The sequence below is a fragment of the Coenobita brevimanus genome, chromosome 90 (genome assembly GCF_032717465.1).
Source record: "Coenobita brevimanus isolate Jiangsu-jjx chromosome 90, ASM3271746v2, whole genome shotgun sequence".
Lineage (NCBI taxonomy): Eukaryota > Metazoa > Arthropoda > Malacostraca > Decapoda > Coenobitidae > Coenobita > Coenobita brevimanus.
This window is the reverse complement of record NC_137043.1, coordinates 38779961-38797104: the sequence shown is the minus strand read 5'-3', so window position 1 is coordinate 38797104 and position 17144 is coordinate 38779961. Positions and strand designations below refer to the sequence as shown.

Below are 17144 nucleotides of genomic sequence, written 5' to 3'. Positions count from 1 at the left end.
AATTGTGACTCACATAAGATGGGACGAATGACTGACTGGCAGCAAGTAATTATTCCAAGTATACAGGCCATTCACCTTTACTTGGTATAAATCTACATCCTTATGTGGATTATTTCACGTAACTTAGTGGCAGAATAAGAAATGTTATGGTTCTACATCCTTAACATTGGACTTCTTTGTGACTATATCTTAGTGCTAATCTGTTGTTATAAATAAGCATTCAAGATGAACACATGACAATTTTAGGCCAAGTTAAAGTGAAATGGGTACCGTATATTAAATGTGTGTAGGGATCATACGGTCAGGGCCTGAAGCGGTTCCTGAAGAGTGTGTGAGCGCGCCTCCTGGCATGGATGTAGCGCAGCATCACCACAGCCACCAGCACCACACTCGACACCACAAGCAGCAGCGGGTTCAGCCAAGGTTCCTGAGTGTTGGCCATCTGAGTCGAGGAGAGATAATCCACAACTGGCATGGCTTGGTTTGATCCCACAGCCAGCCTGAATTCATTACCTTTATTGGGGAAGACTGAGTTCTGATCTCTCACCCTCCCAAACACAGCTGGAGTGAGAGGCATCTGCTCTATGTGATCTCTGAACTTAAAAGTGTGCTTCTTTTCCTCTAGGTGCTGCATGACCAAATCAGCCTTATCCTCCAAGGACTTTTCCTGCTCAGCCACTCTGTAAAAATTTTGGTTCAAATTAATACAGTATCAAAATAAACTGTTTTAAGCTAGATGCAACTCCAACAAGCAGTTCCTGAATAAGAGAGATGAAAAGACACAGTATGAGAATATGTGAACTGAGACATTGATACACTGACAGGTTGTGGTAGAGAGACATTCTCAGTCCAGTATACTAAACTAGTTTGTTAATCCAGTCCTGTCTTATTTACTATATTTTAAGGCAACTCTCCAACATCTACTGGTCTAGTGGGTTAAGGCACTTTACCTGATATTACTAATGAGAGTTTACAGATGAAGAATGATTGGGGTTTACTGCTCATATAATACAATTCATGAGCAGGCAACTATTCACCCAAGTCTTAAATATCTTGACAAAGTAGCCAAGCTCTGGTCCCTTATGCTCCTGATGGGGAAATAAAGGACTGCATAATACAAAGATAGACTGATTACCGTTCACTCCAGCCAAGCCTAACTTACTCTAACCTTGCCCATCTTGCTTACCTGCTTACTTTAATCTACCATAGCCCATCTTGCTCACCTGTTTATCCCAGGAGTTATATCCTCCCTGAAGATAGGTCCATTGTCAATAACCCCTGACCCTCCTACCAGTGGGAATGAACCCTGTGGAGGCCTTAGAGGGGACACCTGGAGGTTCCTGGAAGGATAGCTGAGCATGCCCAGGATTGCAGGGTGAGGGTACAAGAGGTAGTGGAGGTGGACACAGAGGGCGCAGGATGCCACGGCAGTCAAGTGTGTTAGGCAACCATCTGGACAACACACCAAGGCATCAACACCACAGCAAACATTTATGTATATCATCAAAACACAATCTTCCACTCTTACAATGGGGTATGTAGGATTAACAAAACAGGAAAAGAGACATACAGAATTATGGAAATATATACTGTAAATATATATAAACTACACCAGACATATAACAGACGTTGTCTGCTTCAGAGACAGACATTTTTTTTTTTTTAACACACCACTGCCCATATGGATACATAGTTAATATTATACATCAAGCAACAGCTAAAGACTACACTGGACAAACAAAAGCAATACTGTATATGTTACAGGATAATACTGATTGAATCTTGACAACTCCAATTTTTTTTCATTTTTCTCAACCAGGTTCAGCCTTTATGGGCTCCATCTGAGGAATGGCTGGGGTTTACTGCTCCCACAAAGCCACTCAGGGACAAGTGGGACTGGTCACTATCGCCCAAAGCGTCAGGACTGAGTATCCTAGACCCGGGTCCCTATACTCCTGTTTATATGGGCCAAAATGGGACTGATGATGATGAAAATGACGACTTACCACAAAGGCTAACAGCAAAAAATAGTCTCAGTTCTTTTCCCTTCTCCATCCTTAACCCTGTCATCTACATCTCCATGTCTACTCCTGGCAACCTCCAACAAAAGGGTGGCCTTGGTGAAATCTCTCCAGATTACCCCTTTTTTTATATACCGGTACTTCTATTATTTTACTCCTTCTGTACCCATTTTTAAATGGTTCTCTCATTACCTCAATTCTTATTTTCATCTCTGTACAGGTAATAAATTATTCCTCTTCCTATCTCTTTTTTTTGTAGCACATTTTCCGATCGATCCTGAGTCAGGATATGAAACAGTTGTATATACAGTGATAAAGGAAATTTTCAACTGATGTTTAACCATCCATCCATCATCCAATCCTACACTGCCCCATGAGGAGCGTAGGAGCCCGGGGCTAGGCAGCTGGTCCCGACATTTAAGATGAGAGTGAACATACAGCTAAAAGTGATTATTTAAAAAAATGCATGAAGTTATCCCAATCTAATTCTCCACTGTTACACAAAATAGGACCAACTCATTACAAGGTTGTGTGGTCTGCAATATACCGTATCCCAGTATCATGTAATAAGCTCCAATATCCTGGCTCTCCAATCTTCACCAACCTACCAGCACTATTATGAATATTACAACGGGCATTAATAAATGTGTTGGCTTCCTTAACCTATTCACTGCAGCTGGCACGATCTATCTATAGACAGATGCCCACCCTCTATCAGGCTACAGTAATAAAGTCTGTTCATATATGAGACTGTGAGACATCACATTCTTTTATTAATATATATATATATATATATATATATATATAGATATATATATTGAATAACCCGTTGTTTACCATTGCTGCACCTAAGAGTTACATTTATGCCACCACTGGAAGATACTGAAAGACTTCATTCAGCTAATAAATTCAAGTAATCAAATGGTTAACTAACCTGCCAGCCTTTCCTCCTCAAGGAGCTTGCGGCCAATGGTGAAGTGTGGCCGTGAGGCTGGATAGCAGCCTGATGCACTCTGCCACCCCAGAATGCTCACCAGCCAATCACGTTGCAGGAAGTCAACATAACCCAGCATCCCACACACAAACTCTGTGACAAAATTACAAGTTACTTCACATTACTATATTAACCCTCAAACTCGTGATGTCTTTTTCCTTTTCACTGGAACCACATTACAGGAAGTCTACACAACTCAGCATCCCAAGCAAAAACTCTAGAACAAAAATTGCAAGTTATCTGATACTTAACCCTTCAATATAGCTAGTGATGTCTTTTTCACTTTATCTGGGACCAACTAATGATGTTATGGGAAGTACACATTACCCAGCTCCCACACATAAACTCTGTCACCAGATTACAAGGTATTTTAGAGTAAGTGTGGATGCTTATGCCTGTGAGGTGGAGCCAGGATTCTAAGGGCTTGAATGGTGCATATATGAGAGTGTAGCCCATTGAGCTGTGCAGATTTTGGATGGATTCTCTTAACATTTTTTTTTTCAAGCTCTCTGGACCCTACCTCACCCTATTCTAGGCTGGGACAAGAGGTATTAATAATGATGACATTTTAACTTCTCCTTTTTTTTTTTTTTTTTTTTTCCCTTCAAGTGGGCTACCACCCAATTTGATCCCATTACAACTGCATCACTACAACATCCAAGACTAACCCATTTCCAGGAAGAGGTCCCTGAAAGCCATGTTGTTGTGCTGAAACATTACTACTGCGAGTGTGACCAGCTCAGTGTGGAGGTTGGAGCACATTTCTTCTTGTAGCTGCTCCACACTTCCACTACGTTTGTGCCGCACCAACCAACGCTCTAGCCGGCTTCCACACCCACTCTGTAAGTTATGTTCATCAGTTATATGTATGTCAAACATTCTCTTAATATCCTGTTACTTTCCCATACAATCCTACAATCTGTTCTTTTATGTCTATGAATCACATCACACTAGTTTATCACTAGCAGTATTTCCTGTTTACCTTTCCTACTAAAATATTTCATCACCTCTTTCCCGTTACCACATAGGGTTGGGAAACTCAAAGCAGAACTTACTGATCACTGTAGTATTGATCAACATAACCAAGGATTAAACAGCTTCAGTTTCATCTCTCCTTTTCATGGCACAGGAGATTGTGTGCAGCAGGGCTACCAAGTTACCTCCTCTGTCAATACAAGGAGAAGGGGTATCTATGTTCTGTCATCTAGGAACAGATTGAGAAAAAGAGCATAAGACTGCAAGCTGAAGTTGCCCTTACCCTGAAGTCAGCAATATTCCTTTCTGGAGACAAGAAGGGAAATGAGCGACATTTGTATAGCTGGGCACCTGGTTATATCAGTGCCACAACTTGAAGGCATCCCTCTACAGCACCAGGGAAGAGATTAAAACACAGAAGTATGACGATTAATATGCCCAAGCACAGTGAAAGAAACAACTATCTTCCCAGCTCCACCTGAAGAAAATTTACAACTAGCAAAATACAGTGGAAACAGTACAACTACAATGTGTGTTTCAAATGGTTTGATTTTTCCACTATGTATTCACAAAACTTAAGGAAGATACTGTAGCTTGTGTCAATCTGTACACCCTGTATGAACAAAGAAAGGCTCACCATTTCTGCCACGACAGTGTAGAGTATCTGATGGGTGAGTGCGTACTTGTCACGTCCTGGCTGTGTCATGAGGCGTTGGCACGCTTCTGTCATACTGCACGGTGCACCATTCAATGGCTCCAGCAGCTCGGACATGCAGTTGTCACTCTCTATTTCTGATGTCATAAATCATACCAGAAAATATTGGATAAGTTTATATATACCCATAATTACTTTCCTCATATGTATATAATACTTCCATGTGTCCACTACATACATGTGCTGCATGGATATGTAGTTTCATATGCTGCATAAACATACTCATGTGAACTGGTTACATTAATGGGTAAAATATGTGTCACAGTTTTGTCCGAAGATTAAATGTAACTTGTGAAACATTATGGAAGCCCTACCAGACAGTGGAATATACCAGATGTTTAGCTCGTCAGCTTATGTTTTCACCAAATATCACAACACGACTATTGGCGCTCACTGTACAATGATGTACCTTATACCACTCTTTACCTTAAAGTACCATATGCAAGTTTGTTTTTTATTATTTACACAATATGCATGTTATTTTTCCAGGCAAATACAAACCCTGTTAAAAACACAATTGCAATACCGTGCAAGCAGGCTCTTCTCACTACCACTGAGGCTGAGCTAGTCTATCTAACACCCTTAGTCTTGCTGAATCCTCTCTTCCCCTCTCCATTAACACCATCATCCTTCACTGCTTTGCAGGCAATATAAATGTTGCTCCTCACACCAAACATTGTGAAGCAAGAATAAAAACTTTTTACAAGCTATTTCCTTCAGAACTTCAGGGAGCTCCCATATTATGAATGAGTAATGGTAATTTCAGTCTAAAGGCTAGTTAATACTGACTATAAGTCAAAAATACTTTGAATACAGCAGCTAGGAAGCTCAGTTACCATATGTCAACAATCTAAAGTGTGATTTTAACTCCTTTACTAAGATGAGATATTTTTAATTTTACTCTTGTCGATGGTAAATGTCGTCAGTCACTGGCTAAAAGTGAAATATTGTTAACTCCTTCAGATACTCCTTTTATTCTAACTTGGCCTAAAACTGTCATCTCTCCCACTTGAATGCTGACCTGTAACAATAGATTAACACCAAAATATGGTGCTAGTTATGAAATAAGTAGTACAGAGAGGATACAGAGCCAAAGTACTGTCACTTCCTCCTCCTAAGATATGTGAAATGAGCTACAGAGTGATAAAAATCTGGGTCAAGTTAGGATGAAACCTATACCATATTATTTTATGCAAATTAAGAATGTGCCCAAGAGGTAAAGGGGTTAATAAAACTTTCAATTTAACTCTTAAATTTTGCAGTTTCTCCTATACCAGTACTCAGTAACATCTAGTGGTAGCAAAACCAGCATACAATATATAAAAATCATCATGGTATTGCAATACAAATTTAGCCAGCTTATGAGAGACCTCTTGTAATCTATCCACAGTATATATCCACAGCTAGATACCTTAATCCTGAACAGGGTGGACATAAACAAACTGCCTTCATGTTATCCCGTCCTTCACCATCAGGCTGCCCTCCCTCATTCTCACACACCACAAACTTCAAATACCCCACACTGCATCCACTAACCATTTAAAGGCTCTGGGTGAGTAAGGAGGCGAGTGTGGTCGGACCAGAGCTGTGAGACATCAATGGATCGATGTGAGTGTCCCATGTCCCACGACAGCTGCAGCAGCCGTCTCAGTCGCTTCATGTGGCTTGGGAACCTCTGAGTCAGGTGAGGTATGGCCTGCTTCACAACATGACCTGAAAGACAACACACAACAGTTATAAATAATTCAGTTTTCAGTAATGAACATTAATCTGAAGAAAATACTATAAACTGTAGATTCACTTCACTGTTCTCATAATACTATAATCATCACATTAAATACTACCCTTCTATACCAACCATCATCCTAGTACAGTATCATACAAATGGGAGATGACAAAATTTTTAAAATTCAAATTCTCTTTCTTCACTCATCACATACCAGCACTAAGCTACAGAGTACAGCTTAACTCTCTTGATGACAAACAATGCAGATACATTCTGGCAACAACCACATGATTAGGCCTACATTCAGCTCAGGGGAACCTCTTGCATGTGGAGGTTAAAAACTCTTGATTAATCCTAGCTCTTTAGCTGCCACAGATAACAAATTTTAGTGTATATCCTAGCAAATTATTTACTTTCCTTAAGGAAACCTCTTTAACAGATGGACGGCTACCACCAGTCCTGGGAGGTATAGCATTACATACAAAGGAAATAAGGCTATAAGCTTGGTACAGTAACTAGCCACATAATTACCATTCTTAACAAGGACTCTCAGCCAACAGTATATATAATCAAAGTTCAAGACGAGACTCTCACACAGTTACGAATTTTATTACATAACTTGGATGTCTTTTTCGCCCATAACTTCCAACAACTTTTGGAAAGTAGGCTAATCAGGCTAGTTTTGGTACTTGGTTTAATGCCCAATCCACATAAAATGACAGTAGTACCAGGCCATCTTCAATATGAAGATTCTTTAAGAGGAAGCTTAAAAGAAATTAATATAATATTCATGGCAAACCCTTGCAATCACAGTTCATACACCAATTTGTACATCCTTATATATGTATACAATATCTATGAGGATAGTACTCCTGTCAATTATCACTGTCAATACCTGAAGTAGTTGGTGTTGATAATTACAAAGCAGCCAACCTAACAGTGTCACGGTTCAAATCCAGGTGCCAGCCAGGTGTATACTTACACTTCGTGGGTCAGTAGGTAAAATAAGAACCTATAGTAACACCTGTGGGAGGAAACTGTGGTAACTTGGATGATGTGGCCCTGTATTCCAGGACAGTTGGTGAATAACTTACCATGGACTTAAAAGCCTTAGTCACAGAGACGAGCACCATAGTTCTGCATCGTATGACATTTACCACCACTTCTGCCTTACTTTTAAACACAGTATAGTATTGTACATCTTGTCTTACCTGCCCTGGATGCCATCTTTGCAATATCATTCTTCATAATGTCATCCATAACATCACTCATGAATCCTTTGTTGTACTTGGCAACAACCAAATTCAACTGTCCTGTAATGCAACAATGAATTAAACACTGAATTATTAACATGATCATTATATATAAATTAAAGAATAACACTAATGCTGTACACTTCATGGTAGTTAAATGTACTGGTACACATAGGGAGGTTCCTCAATGTTTTCACAGTAGTGGCAACTCAGAATGTGCACACCATACACATTTGCTGGGTAGTGTTCATTAATTTACTAACACAGGCCTGTACATTATCTGGATTCAACAGTTTTGCAGGAATCCTGTATAATCTGGTATCCTAATTTTTTATTAACTGATGTTCTAATTGTTTTAAAACACAATTCCTATGGTACTTGCTATTTAGCAAAGTGTATTGTACTTCAAAATTGTTATTTCTCTTCTCATTTACTCTACACATTTTAGCATCACCTGTAAATAAGCTGGCACTAGACTGAAAATTTGTGACCAAATCATTACTGTAATATCCTGCTGGTACAGCAAACACACAAGTATATATTAACTCTGTAAGAAAGCTGGTAAGACAAAGAAGTAAAAGAACTAATACAACCACAATATTTTAAATCTCAGCTGTGTAGAGTCCTCAAAACTGTGATGTAATCTGTGCCAGGAGGGATGTGGTGCCAGAATAGGAGACTATCACTAGTTTAACCCCTTCAACTCAATGATGCATTTTTCTATATCATTCTTGCTGTTTCTAAATGATGTTACACAGCATACAAAGGATCTGCTAGGAAGAGGTTTAATTTTGGCTATATCTAACCCCTCTGATTTTAAAAGCCTCTCCTAAGCTACAAAAAAAAAAAAAAAAAAAAACTTTGGAACTAGCAAGAATAAAGTACAACTGACGCCACAGACGTGAACGGACTGTGTTCGTGGAAAATGAAACCAGATGGCTTATACTGTACTAACCTTCAATCACTTTAGCACCGAATATACCATCGAAATTCATGACTTCATAATTCTTCTCGTAATAGTCTACCACCTTATCAAGGGCTGCCAGAACTCGAGGGACCAACTCGAATGCTGAAGGCTGTCGTTTCTTCTTCACGTCTTCATTATCAATAGGATGGACATTATACACACTAGCTTTCACCTGTGGCTGTATTTTCACATTCCCTTCGTTCTCACCGACGCAGTTCGCCTTAGACAACATAAATATACCTATAGCCACCCGTAGTACTATATAACACGTCCACATTATCGCCTACCCTTGCAACATACCAAACCTAATTATCGGTTTGTTTACACTTGTGGTGAACTCAACTTTCCCTTGGGCCATCTCATCCGCTACAAATTTAATTTCCTATTTTGTGATAGAATTTTTTTTCCATAAGTAGTCATAAGAGTGCCTCAAAGTAATACAGATATATGTATAAACATAAGATATTACAAGAAAATGCGGCCATTATAAATATTGAAGATATAAATACTTGTCCCACTTCTAATACAAGTTCTTCATTTACCGCCAAATTCAAAACTGACTCCACCCTCCAAGTTTCAAGTGTGAAGACTTGTTAAAACAATTCTCAGTCGGTAAGAGAAATAGGATCACATGATAACTAGAACAGATTGCCTAAAACATACTTCGTGACTGTTTTCTAAAATCAGGTTGTCAAAGAGTTGGATGCTGGAAAATCCCTGATTGTCTACAAGGGGGGGAAGGGACAAACTTCGCCCCCTTTGGATTTATTGTTAGCATATTGTAATTTGTGACGCCTGGTGGTCTAGTGGGTTAAGGTGCTTCAGATGGATGGGGTTCACGAGGGTTTACATTCAAAGTGTAGTTGGGGATCAATTACTCAATGCCATTTAGGGGCGAGTGAGACCGGTCATTTTCATGTCGGCTTCCTACCGATGGTTCCCTGCGCTCCGGGGATTAGATAATGGATGGATATAATTTCGGAAGCGTGTTGTATCAGATCCAGGGAGAACGCCTGGGAGCATCTATTACACAGAGAGGGAGAGGAATCACGATTTTCAATTCATAAGGTCTTCATTAACCTCTTTATTATCAGGCCGTTGTATTAGTAAATTAAATCGTCTGAAGATAGCACGGATAGAATAGAAATACACGGTATCGTGTTGAGAGAGAGCGAGAGAATCATCTCTCCCCTCCCCCCCCCTTTTTTTTTCATATTGCCAGAGTTGCATCCCAATTTACACGTTCATAACTTCCTTTCATTTTAACATCTTCCCTTGTTTTAAAATAAAGTGATAATATGTTATTGTACATGGTTGCTAAATACGTTCATACAGTAAACTTCTGATATGTTGATGACACTCGCTCAGTTGTCATCCACTGATATTTTCTGCTCATATTGTATATATTTCAGTGAATGAAAGAATAACTCATATGCACCAGTATTATAAATATAAGCATTTATATAGTTTTCTTAATAAATTAATGATTTTGAAGCAGTGTAGATGTGCAGAAATAAAGTAACATTCCTTTCGATACATCACATAACCTGGATATAAGACAGCGTTTGAGGCCAGAGAAGTGTCAAGATGGTGGTATGTTCCTGCCTTATTTTATGCATTTGTCCATTAATATTCCCAATAATTTTTAATGTTCCAGTGAGATAAACCAGAGTAAGGCTATGCTGATGCATCTGTTACTTAATAATAGTTGGAATAGGACCGCAACAATTTTTACACTTGTTTATACCTAAGGTTTCTCGGCAACATTGCATTTTGCCGGCCCAGCGATGAACAGGTGTGTTTTTACCCCGAATATAATACAGCTGATTTCAGATATGCACAGATATTTTATGCAGGTCAGCTTTTGAAAATCTAGCTGTAATACCGGTATCGTATAAAGTTACGTTACATTAGGCCAACTGGGTGTGTTTGGGAATCCTGTTGCTTACTTAGATTTAGATTGAGTGAATAGTATTAGCCTCACTCCTGTAGACTCCATATTATGTTAGAATGTCCACTTACAACATGACAGTTTCATCACGTTGCTCAAGGAAGCTCCGAATAGGGTTCATGACTGTCATCCCAATTCTGGAGCACCATAGATTCTACCATAGCAGTACCTTACCTTATTTTCCAGGTGCCAGCCAGTAACTGCTGAATTGAATTAACACTGGAATATTTAATGCTAATTTTTTACCTTTACACCAAACTCAGCTGGAAGAAGCTGATTGGCCTACATTTTACTGTACTGTATAATTCTAAGCATATTTTCTGCTATAAACATTCCATGGAAATTAACAGTTTCCAAGATATTAATATACAGTATTTCTTTTGCACATTTTTTAATTTTTTACATTAAAAAAAAATAAGATCAATGTGTTAAAAAAATTTTACTTTACAGGTTCAGAAGGGTAAACCGGGTACAAAAGGCCAGAAACAGATCCTTCAGGAGAACAAAGATACGCTGGCTTTCTACCGCAACATGGCGCTGGGGGCCGTGGGGGGGTACCTTGGCATTGGCATGATCCTCTTCACCACCTTCCCGGCCCTTGACTTGGTGAGATCAGGCTGGGTTGTGTTGGTGTGATGCGTAAGGGAAAACACTTGCCGCCTCACTGTGACACAGGGGCTGGAGAGGGACGTCTTCCTGTGGTGGTACTGATATAATGAGGCGACTCCACTGCCTGGTTATACAGACATCCCTCAACTACTTCCGTATCCCTCAAATGGAGGATGATGAACCTCAGAAGGGGTAGTTTAAGCCTACATTCTACTGGGTCCACATTTCAGATGAAACGGGGGTTGCAACTATTATACTCAGGAACTGTCTCCTTCTGTCTTTTTTTTCTGCTGTCTATGATCACTCATTCAAATGCAGTGTATCCAGACATCTCAAAATGAACAGGTCTTGAATTGGATCTCTGTTATCTTGTTTTTGTTTTTTCATGCAACAATTTTGTGGGGCTCTTGGCCTTTGATTCCTTCTTTCTTGCATAAAAAAAATAGTACCGGTACTACTACTGTGGTATTTCTTTTTATTGTAGTCAAGCAAGCACCAGATGATTTCATTTACCCAAGGAAAGACCTCTTGTAGTGAAGAAATTAGTGAAGGTTGTGTCCAGCCTGCCCAGTTCAGAAACCCTCCCATTGCTGGCATGAATACACCGGAAAACACATACTCTGTATGAAGAAGTTTTGTTATTTCTGTGGTGATTAGACAACACAGAACCCATCCTCAGAGAGAGAAATAATGTAGCTAAATTTTGTAGATTGTGTTCCCTCCCTCCCATATCGTTTGTCACTGTGAATCAGTCACATACAATGCTTTTGGTATATATATATTATACTTTGTGCACTATAATAATATAGTACCTATATAGGCATCCCAGTTTGAATATTTTGTATACTGAACCCATTAGCTTTATTGTTTTATTGCTTCCAATTTTTTTACACACTTTTCTGGTTAACAATACCCATCATTCATTTTAATGGTAACCAGATGAGGCAGAAACCTGGTTTCATAGTGGAGATGCAGATTTGGTTCTTAGCTGTCTATCCAGCATGGCTGCCATGCAAAAATGTTACCAATCCTCATGGTGATTTTTATTATGTGGTAGGTGAAATTACAAGTGGAAGATGTGTACATGAGGTAGAGCCAGGATTCTTGAGATTTGAATGGTGAGTGATTGAGTGTGTGACTCATTAGGCAGGGTACCAATTAGTTCTACCACTGTCAAGTTTCTTTTCTTTTCCCAGCATTCTGGCCCATCCCTCACCTCACCTGCAGATGGGAAAATGAGATGGTGATAATGATGATGTATTATGACAGACCTCTTGATGTAGTGTCACCCCCTACAGACATTCTTCATCCTGGGGTGCCTGGTGCTGGGGGGCTGTTACCGCTTCATGGCGAGCATGGCCACACCAAAACTGGCGGCAGATGGCACACTCCTCGATGAAGGATGCGACTTGAATATTGAAGGGGGGATTGGCGAGTAAGTGGGTGAGCAGGATATGGAGGACACAGGGCTGTATTATTAGAAATTATTATGCAGTAGAGGTCTAGAGCTCAGTATAATTCCTTGAGAGCAACAGTGATAAAATAAGAGAAGATGTCCTCAGGCTGAAGGAATTAATATGTTCATACTTTTTTATTTTTTACCCCTTCAGTCTGATATTCTGATTGTGTATTTTAATTTTAATACCTCCAGGCAAATATATTCAACGTAAGGATTTCTTATTTTGAAAGGGTTAATGAAGGCTGTGCCAAACTCCTGCAGCTTAATCGTCTCTTGAGATTATTAATAAATCGTAGAGGTAGCAAAAAAAAAAGAGAGAGAGAGAGAGAGGAAAAAAAAGAAAGAAAGAAAGAAAAGAAATTTACAGAGTTCAAGGAGTAAACTTGAATTTAGTGATGTACTTTTTTTTTTCTTTTTTTGTAACTAATAAATTAATAAATGTAGCTATCACTAGGCAGTTGTTTTTAAGTTTAGGGGAGACTTCTCATGAGTAGAGGGTTACATACAGACTTGTAGTGCTGTCTACTTCTTCATTTACCTTTATCACTCTGTTTTTGTCTGTCCCCTCTCTTCCTATTTCTCACCATCATCCACTCACTTGATGTTGTGCTGCTTACTTCTGCCTTCACTATTATCACTCTTTTTCTGTGTCTGCCCTCTTCTCTTCTTTTTCTCCCATCATTCCTATCACATTTTATTACTCCTCTTTCCATTTCAGTTGGCTTTACATTGAGTGACAAGCCTAATGGTTTCCTATAAGCCAGGAAATCATTTACAATGCTGGGTGGTAACCATATAACCAACCCACGGGTTCCCTACATGTCATCAAGTGGGTTGGCAGAGGGTTAGTGCCCCTCCCCGTAAAACAACTAACTTAAAGACTAACGGCCACCCCTTACGGGATTATGGTGTCTGGCAATAGATGGATTATACAATACCCTATATAATTTTTTTTTTTTTTTGAAGCATGTGGTGAGGATAGACTAAGTCTGAGCTTTCTTCATCATTCCTGGTTACAGTCTATAATGTGGAATACAGGCTGAACACATTAATAATTACAGGTTTTCCATGGCTGTCAGAAATCAAGGGCTTGCTTACACCTACACTCCTAATAATATAGCCATGAGTGTAGGGTTGGAGAACAAGTCAGAAAGTAGGATTTTGAGGACTTTACCCATTAAGTATGATGGCGTCCTTTTGGGTCCATTCTTGTATGGCATAGCTACTTCCAGATGGTTTTATTCAGATTAGTTGTCAGTATATTATAACTTGCTTTCTGGACTCTACCTTACCCTGCCTTTGAGTGGGAAAGAGAGACAGAATGATGATGATGATGATGATTTTACTTATGGATTCCTCCTTGACAGACACGTGAAGGACCTGGTCATCCTCACGTCCGGGGTTATTGTCTTGGCAATGTTCTCGTCGTATTTCTGGCTCATATGGCTCCTGGTCAGTCTCTGGCACATGCTCACATGTTTTTGTCTGAGAATTTTTGTTTTCTTTTTCAGCGTCATGCATTCCCAGCTACTGTTTTCTGGCCCAAAAGTTAAAGTTGGCATTAGTCTTTTTTAATGTAATTTGGTTGTATGAGTAAAGACAAGATGAAAGGATGGATATAAGAAACATTTCATGAGCAGTATTTTCATTACATCCCAGCCTTGTAGATTTACAGAGCTGGGCATATGCTTTACATTTATGGTGACAGGAGGTCATATGCCATATGTTAAGGATGTACCGTAAGTTGATGTAACACATGGCTAATAAGACAGAAAATTTCACTCCCTTTTTTTCTGTGTACAATAAAATTATCTACCTCCTATTTTTAATGTAATATTACCTACTTTTTTTTCTGTCACTCCCATTATTCCAATATACTCTAATGATATCTGCTTCTACCTTTTTTAGTTTATATATTAACTGCCTCTTTTTTTTCTTTTTTTCTTTTCTTTTTTTTTATGATGTAATAATATCTGCCTCCTCCAACCAGGCACCAATTCGTGGTGCTCAGATGCTGTGGACCAATGTGTTAGGACCGTGGTTCTTCCAGCCTGCACCCGAGGAGCCTGAGGAGCGGGTCCTGGACAAGAAACAACTGAAGCGGGAGCGCAGGATGAAATATCGCTAGTAGTGATGGGCAGCAAGGGTGTGACAACTTATGTCACACATGTTTTATCCCCTTCAATCCAATGACATATTATTATACAGAGTAGTCTTTAAATAGTACTCCATTAGCATCTCACTTGGCAATATCTTGTATGGCTGGCCTGACTCAGTTTGCTGGTGTGGGTGTAGGTGTGGAGTGGAAGGAGGGAAAAATAAAATAATGCAGGATGGACATCAGTAATGGTGACTGATTCATCCCTTTAACATATGAGACATTGCCGAATGGAATGGAAGTGTAGTTTGTTTATGTACTCCCCTGTATTTATTATTACTATCTCCAAACAATATTAATCGCTTAGGAGAGATATGTTTGAACACAAGAAGTAAGATATAGCCTTCATCAGCCTCTTCACTTCTTGAGGTCCTTCCCAATGAGAATAAAATTGTTTGGTGATAGAATGAGTAGAAGTAAAAAGCCATCATCAGATTGCAGGGGTGATGAGCAGAAAGTATGGTATTTCAAGTCCTCATTATAAGTATCCTTTTTTGATGCTCATATTTTGCTATTTAATCCACAGTAGATTATGAAGAAATTACCAGTCTAATGCTACTTCTGTACCAGATGCTTGCTAGAGTAGGCAGGAGCAGACAAAAGTTTTGCATTATTGAAATCGAAACAAGTGACTTCATGGGACAGAGGCAGGTGCAGGCAGGAACTTCTACGGGTCACAGTGATACAGGACTCCAGCCTGCATCAACAAGCATTTGGTGTGGACATAGCCTTAGTTCCATTTCTGGCTATAAAGCTGATGTTCCCATTTCCCCTTGTTACAGTATCTTTTGTGTAAAAAAAGTTGTGATTTTTTTAACAATCCTGACTTATGTAGAGGACTACCTGAATGTGTGTGTGTGGTGTGACTGTTGGGGATGAGGGAGGGGGAGGGGAAGAGGGAGATGTTTTTGGGGAAGGGGTGGGGATGAGTACAGGGAATAGAGGGAAGGGTAGTAGGGGAAGTAAATTGTAAATAAGTTGAGTATTGGGTGAGGATGGGGAATAACTATTTCACTCCTGTGATTTTTTGTTCTAATATTGTTACCATCAGATTATTTTATTAAGCTCTGGAGAGACTTTTCAAACTGAGGAATTAGATATAGCCTTTATTGATTCCCGGTTATGATGAGCAGTCTGTCCAAAAGCTGAATAAAGTTGTCCATTGGTAGCAAGATTAAAATACAATTGTACACTGTGGGGCTTGAGTTAATGTTGAGAAATTGAGAGCATACTGAAAACCGAAGATCCTGGACTATGATGTGTGGCAGTGTTGGTTCCTGTTGTATATTTAATCTCCAGGACTTATGTATTATATAAAACAATGATGGTGATAATGTGAATGTGTTAGTAGATATAGATACAAGTATATTGTGTGTTCAGATAAGGAGAGATTATGTAATGGGTGTAATTGAATTGTAATGGATGTAAGTGAATGTATCGGGTTCATTACGTGAGGCATGTATACTATAAATGTGTGATTTCAGAGTCAAGAAAAAATACTTTGCTCCATATTGCACAAAGATATATATCAGTGTTTGTCATTTTTGTCTCGTGATGGGGCAGAATAATATTGGATGATGGATAGCTGGTTATTTTCTTGGCTTATTTTGCATTTCATGGGTAGTACATCTTGGTTAAAAAGACTTTAATGCATTTTCTCAAGACTGATTTCACTCATCCATTCTTGTTGTGCTGAATGCCTCCTGAGAGTATGGTATGGAAGTTTATAAGGGCTTGTGAGCTTAGACTTAACGTACCATTGTTGACACATCAGGGTATCACCCAAGGTTCTCAAGCAGCCTCATCAATGTTGATTTGTTGTTGGTTGTATTTTTTAACGTGGATGTATTTATTTCCTTCGTGCATTGATTACATATTTTATATAATCAGGTATTTTTTCTTCCCATTATCCATAAGGAATATATAATTTTTAAAGTACCCATTGTAATTATAGAATCAAGGATATTTTTGATCAGTTCTAGGAAATCATCATCATCATCATCATGACCCTCTCTCCTACTCTTTCTTTTAATCAGATGCTCTCTTAACCAGTACAGTAGTTTCTTAAAGCCCTTTCCTTCAACTTGCATACTTCATTCAGTTCTCAGCTCTTGTATTTTTTAATATCTTCATTTTTTCCATGTCCATCTGCCTGGGGGTGACTTTACACTCCCTCTTCTGTCTTTCTTTCCTTCATTCTTTCGTCTTCCTTCTGCCTGTGAGTGACTCTGCACTGAGTGACAAGCAATGGTTTCCTGTACACCAGGAAACGATTTACTACGCTGGGTGGTAACCATATAAACAAATATTGGCACC

General features: G+C 39.2%; 2 protein-coding genes across 2 annotated transcripts; one reads left to right on the top strand and one right to left on the bottom strand.

Moving 5' to 3' along the window:
- Positions 1-301: 301 nt before the first annotated feature.
- Positions 302-8883, bottom strand: LOC145411678 (UPF0764 protein C16orf89 homolog). Its single transcript, XM_080281684.1, has 8 exons — positions 8640-8883; positions 7643-7744; positions 6242-6418; positions 4628-4782; positions 3684-3855; positions 2956-3108; positions 1224-1452; positions 302-680 (listed from the first exon to the last, which is right to left on the bottom strand). Exons 1-8 carry the CDS (start codon positions 8881-8883, stop codon positions 302-304), a joined length of 1611 nt encoding a protein of 536 aa, XP_080137810.1.
- A 1337-nt stretch (positions 8884-10220) lies between these two features.
- Positions 10221-15697, top strand: LOC145411701 (transmembrane protein 208). The gene is made up of 5 exons (XM_080281719.1): positions 10221-10244; positions 11053-11208; positions 12510-12646; positions 14038-14122; positions 14661-15697. Exons 1-5 carry the CDS (start codon positions 10239-10241, stop codon positions 14796-14798), a joined length of 522 nt encoding a protein of 173 aa, XP_080137845.1. The 5' UTR covers positions 10221-10238; the 3' UTR covers positions 14799-15697.
- The last annotated feature ends 1447 nt before the right edge of the window (positions 15698-17144 follow it).

What these genes read in the sequence shown, in the direction of transcription:
- LOC145411678 (XM_080281684.1), bottom strand. Translation starts at nt 8,883, where the DNA reads ATGTTGTCTAAGGCGAACTGCGTCGGTGAGAACGAAGGGAATGTGAAA. An exon ending in AAAGATGGCATCCAGGGCAG is followed by an intron (nt 6,419 to 7,642) that starts GTAAGACAAGAT and finishes GTTGTCTTTCAG; the next exon opens with GTCATGTTGTGAAGCAGGCC. An exon ending in ACACTGTCGTGGCAGAAATG is followed by an intron (nt 3,856 to 4,627) that starts GTGAGCCTTTCT and finishes CATAACTTACAG; the next exon opens with AGTGGGTGTGGAAGCCGGCT.
- LOC145411701 (XM_080281719.1), top strand. An exon ending in CCTTCCCGGCCCTTGACTTG is followed by an intron (nt 11,209 to 12,509) that starts GTGAGATCAGGC and finishes CACCCCCTACAG; the next exon opens with ACATTCTTCATCCTGGGGTG. An exon ending in ATTGAAGGGGGGATTGGCGA is followed by an intron (nt 12,647 to 14,037) that starts GTAAGTGGGTGA and finishes CCTCCTTGACAG; the next exon opens with ACACGTGAAGGACCTGGTCA.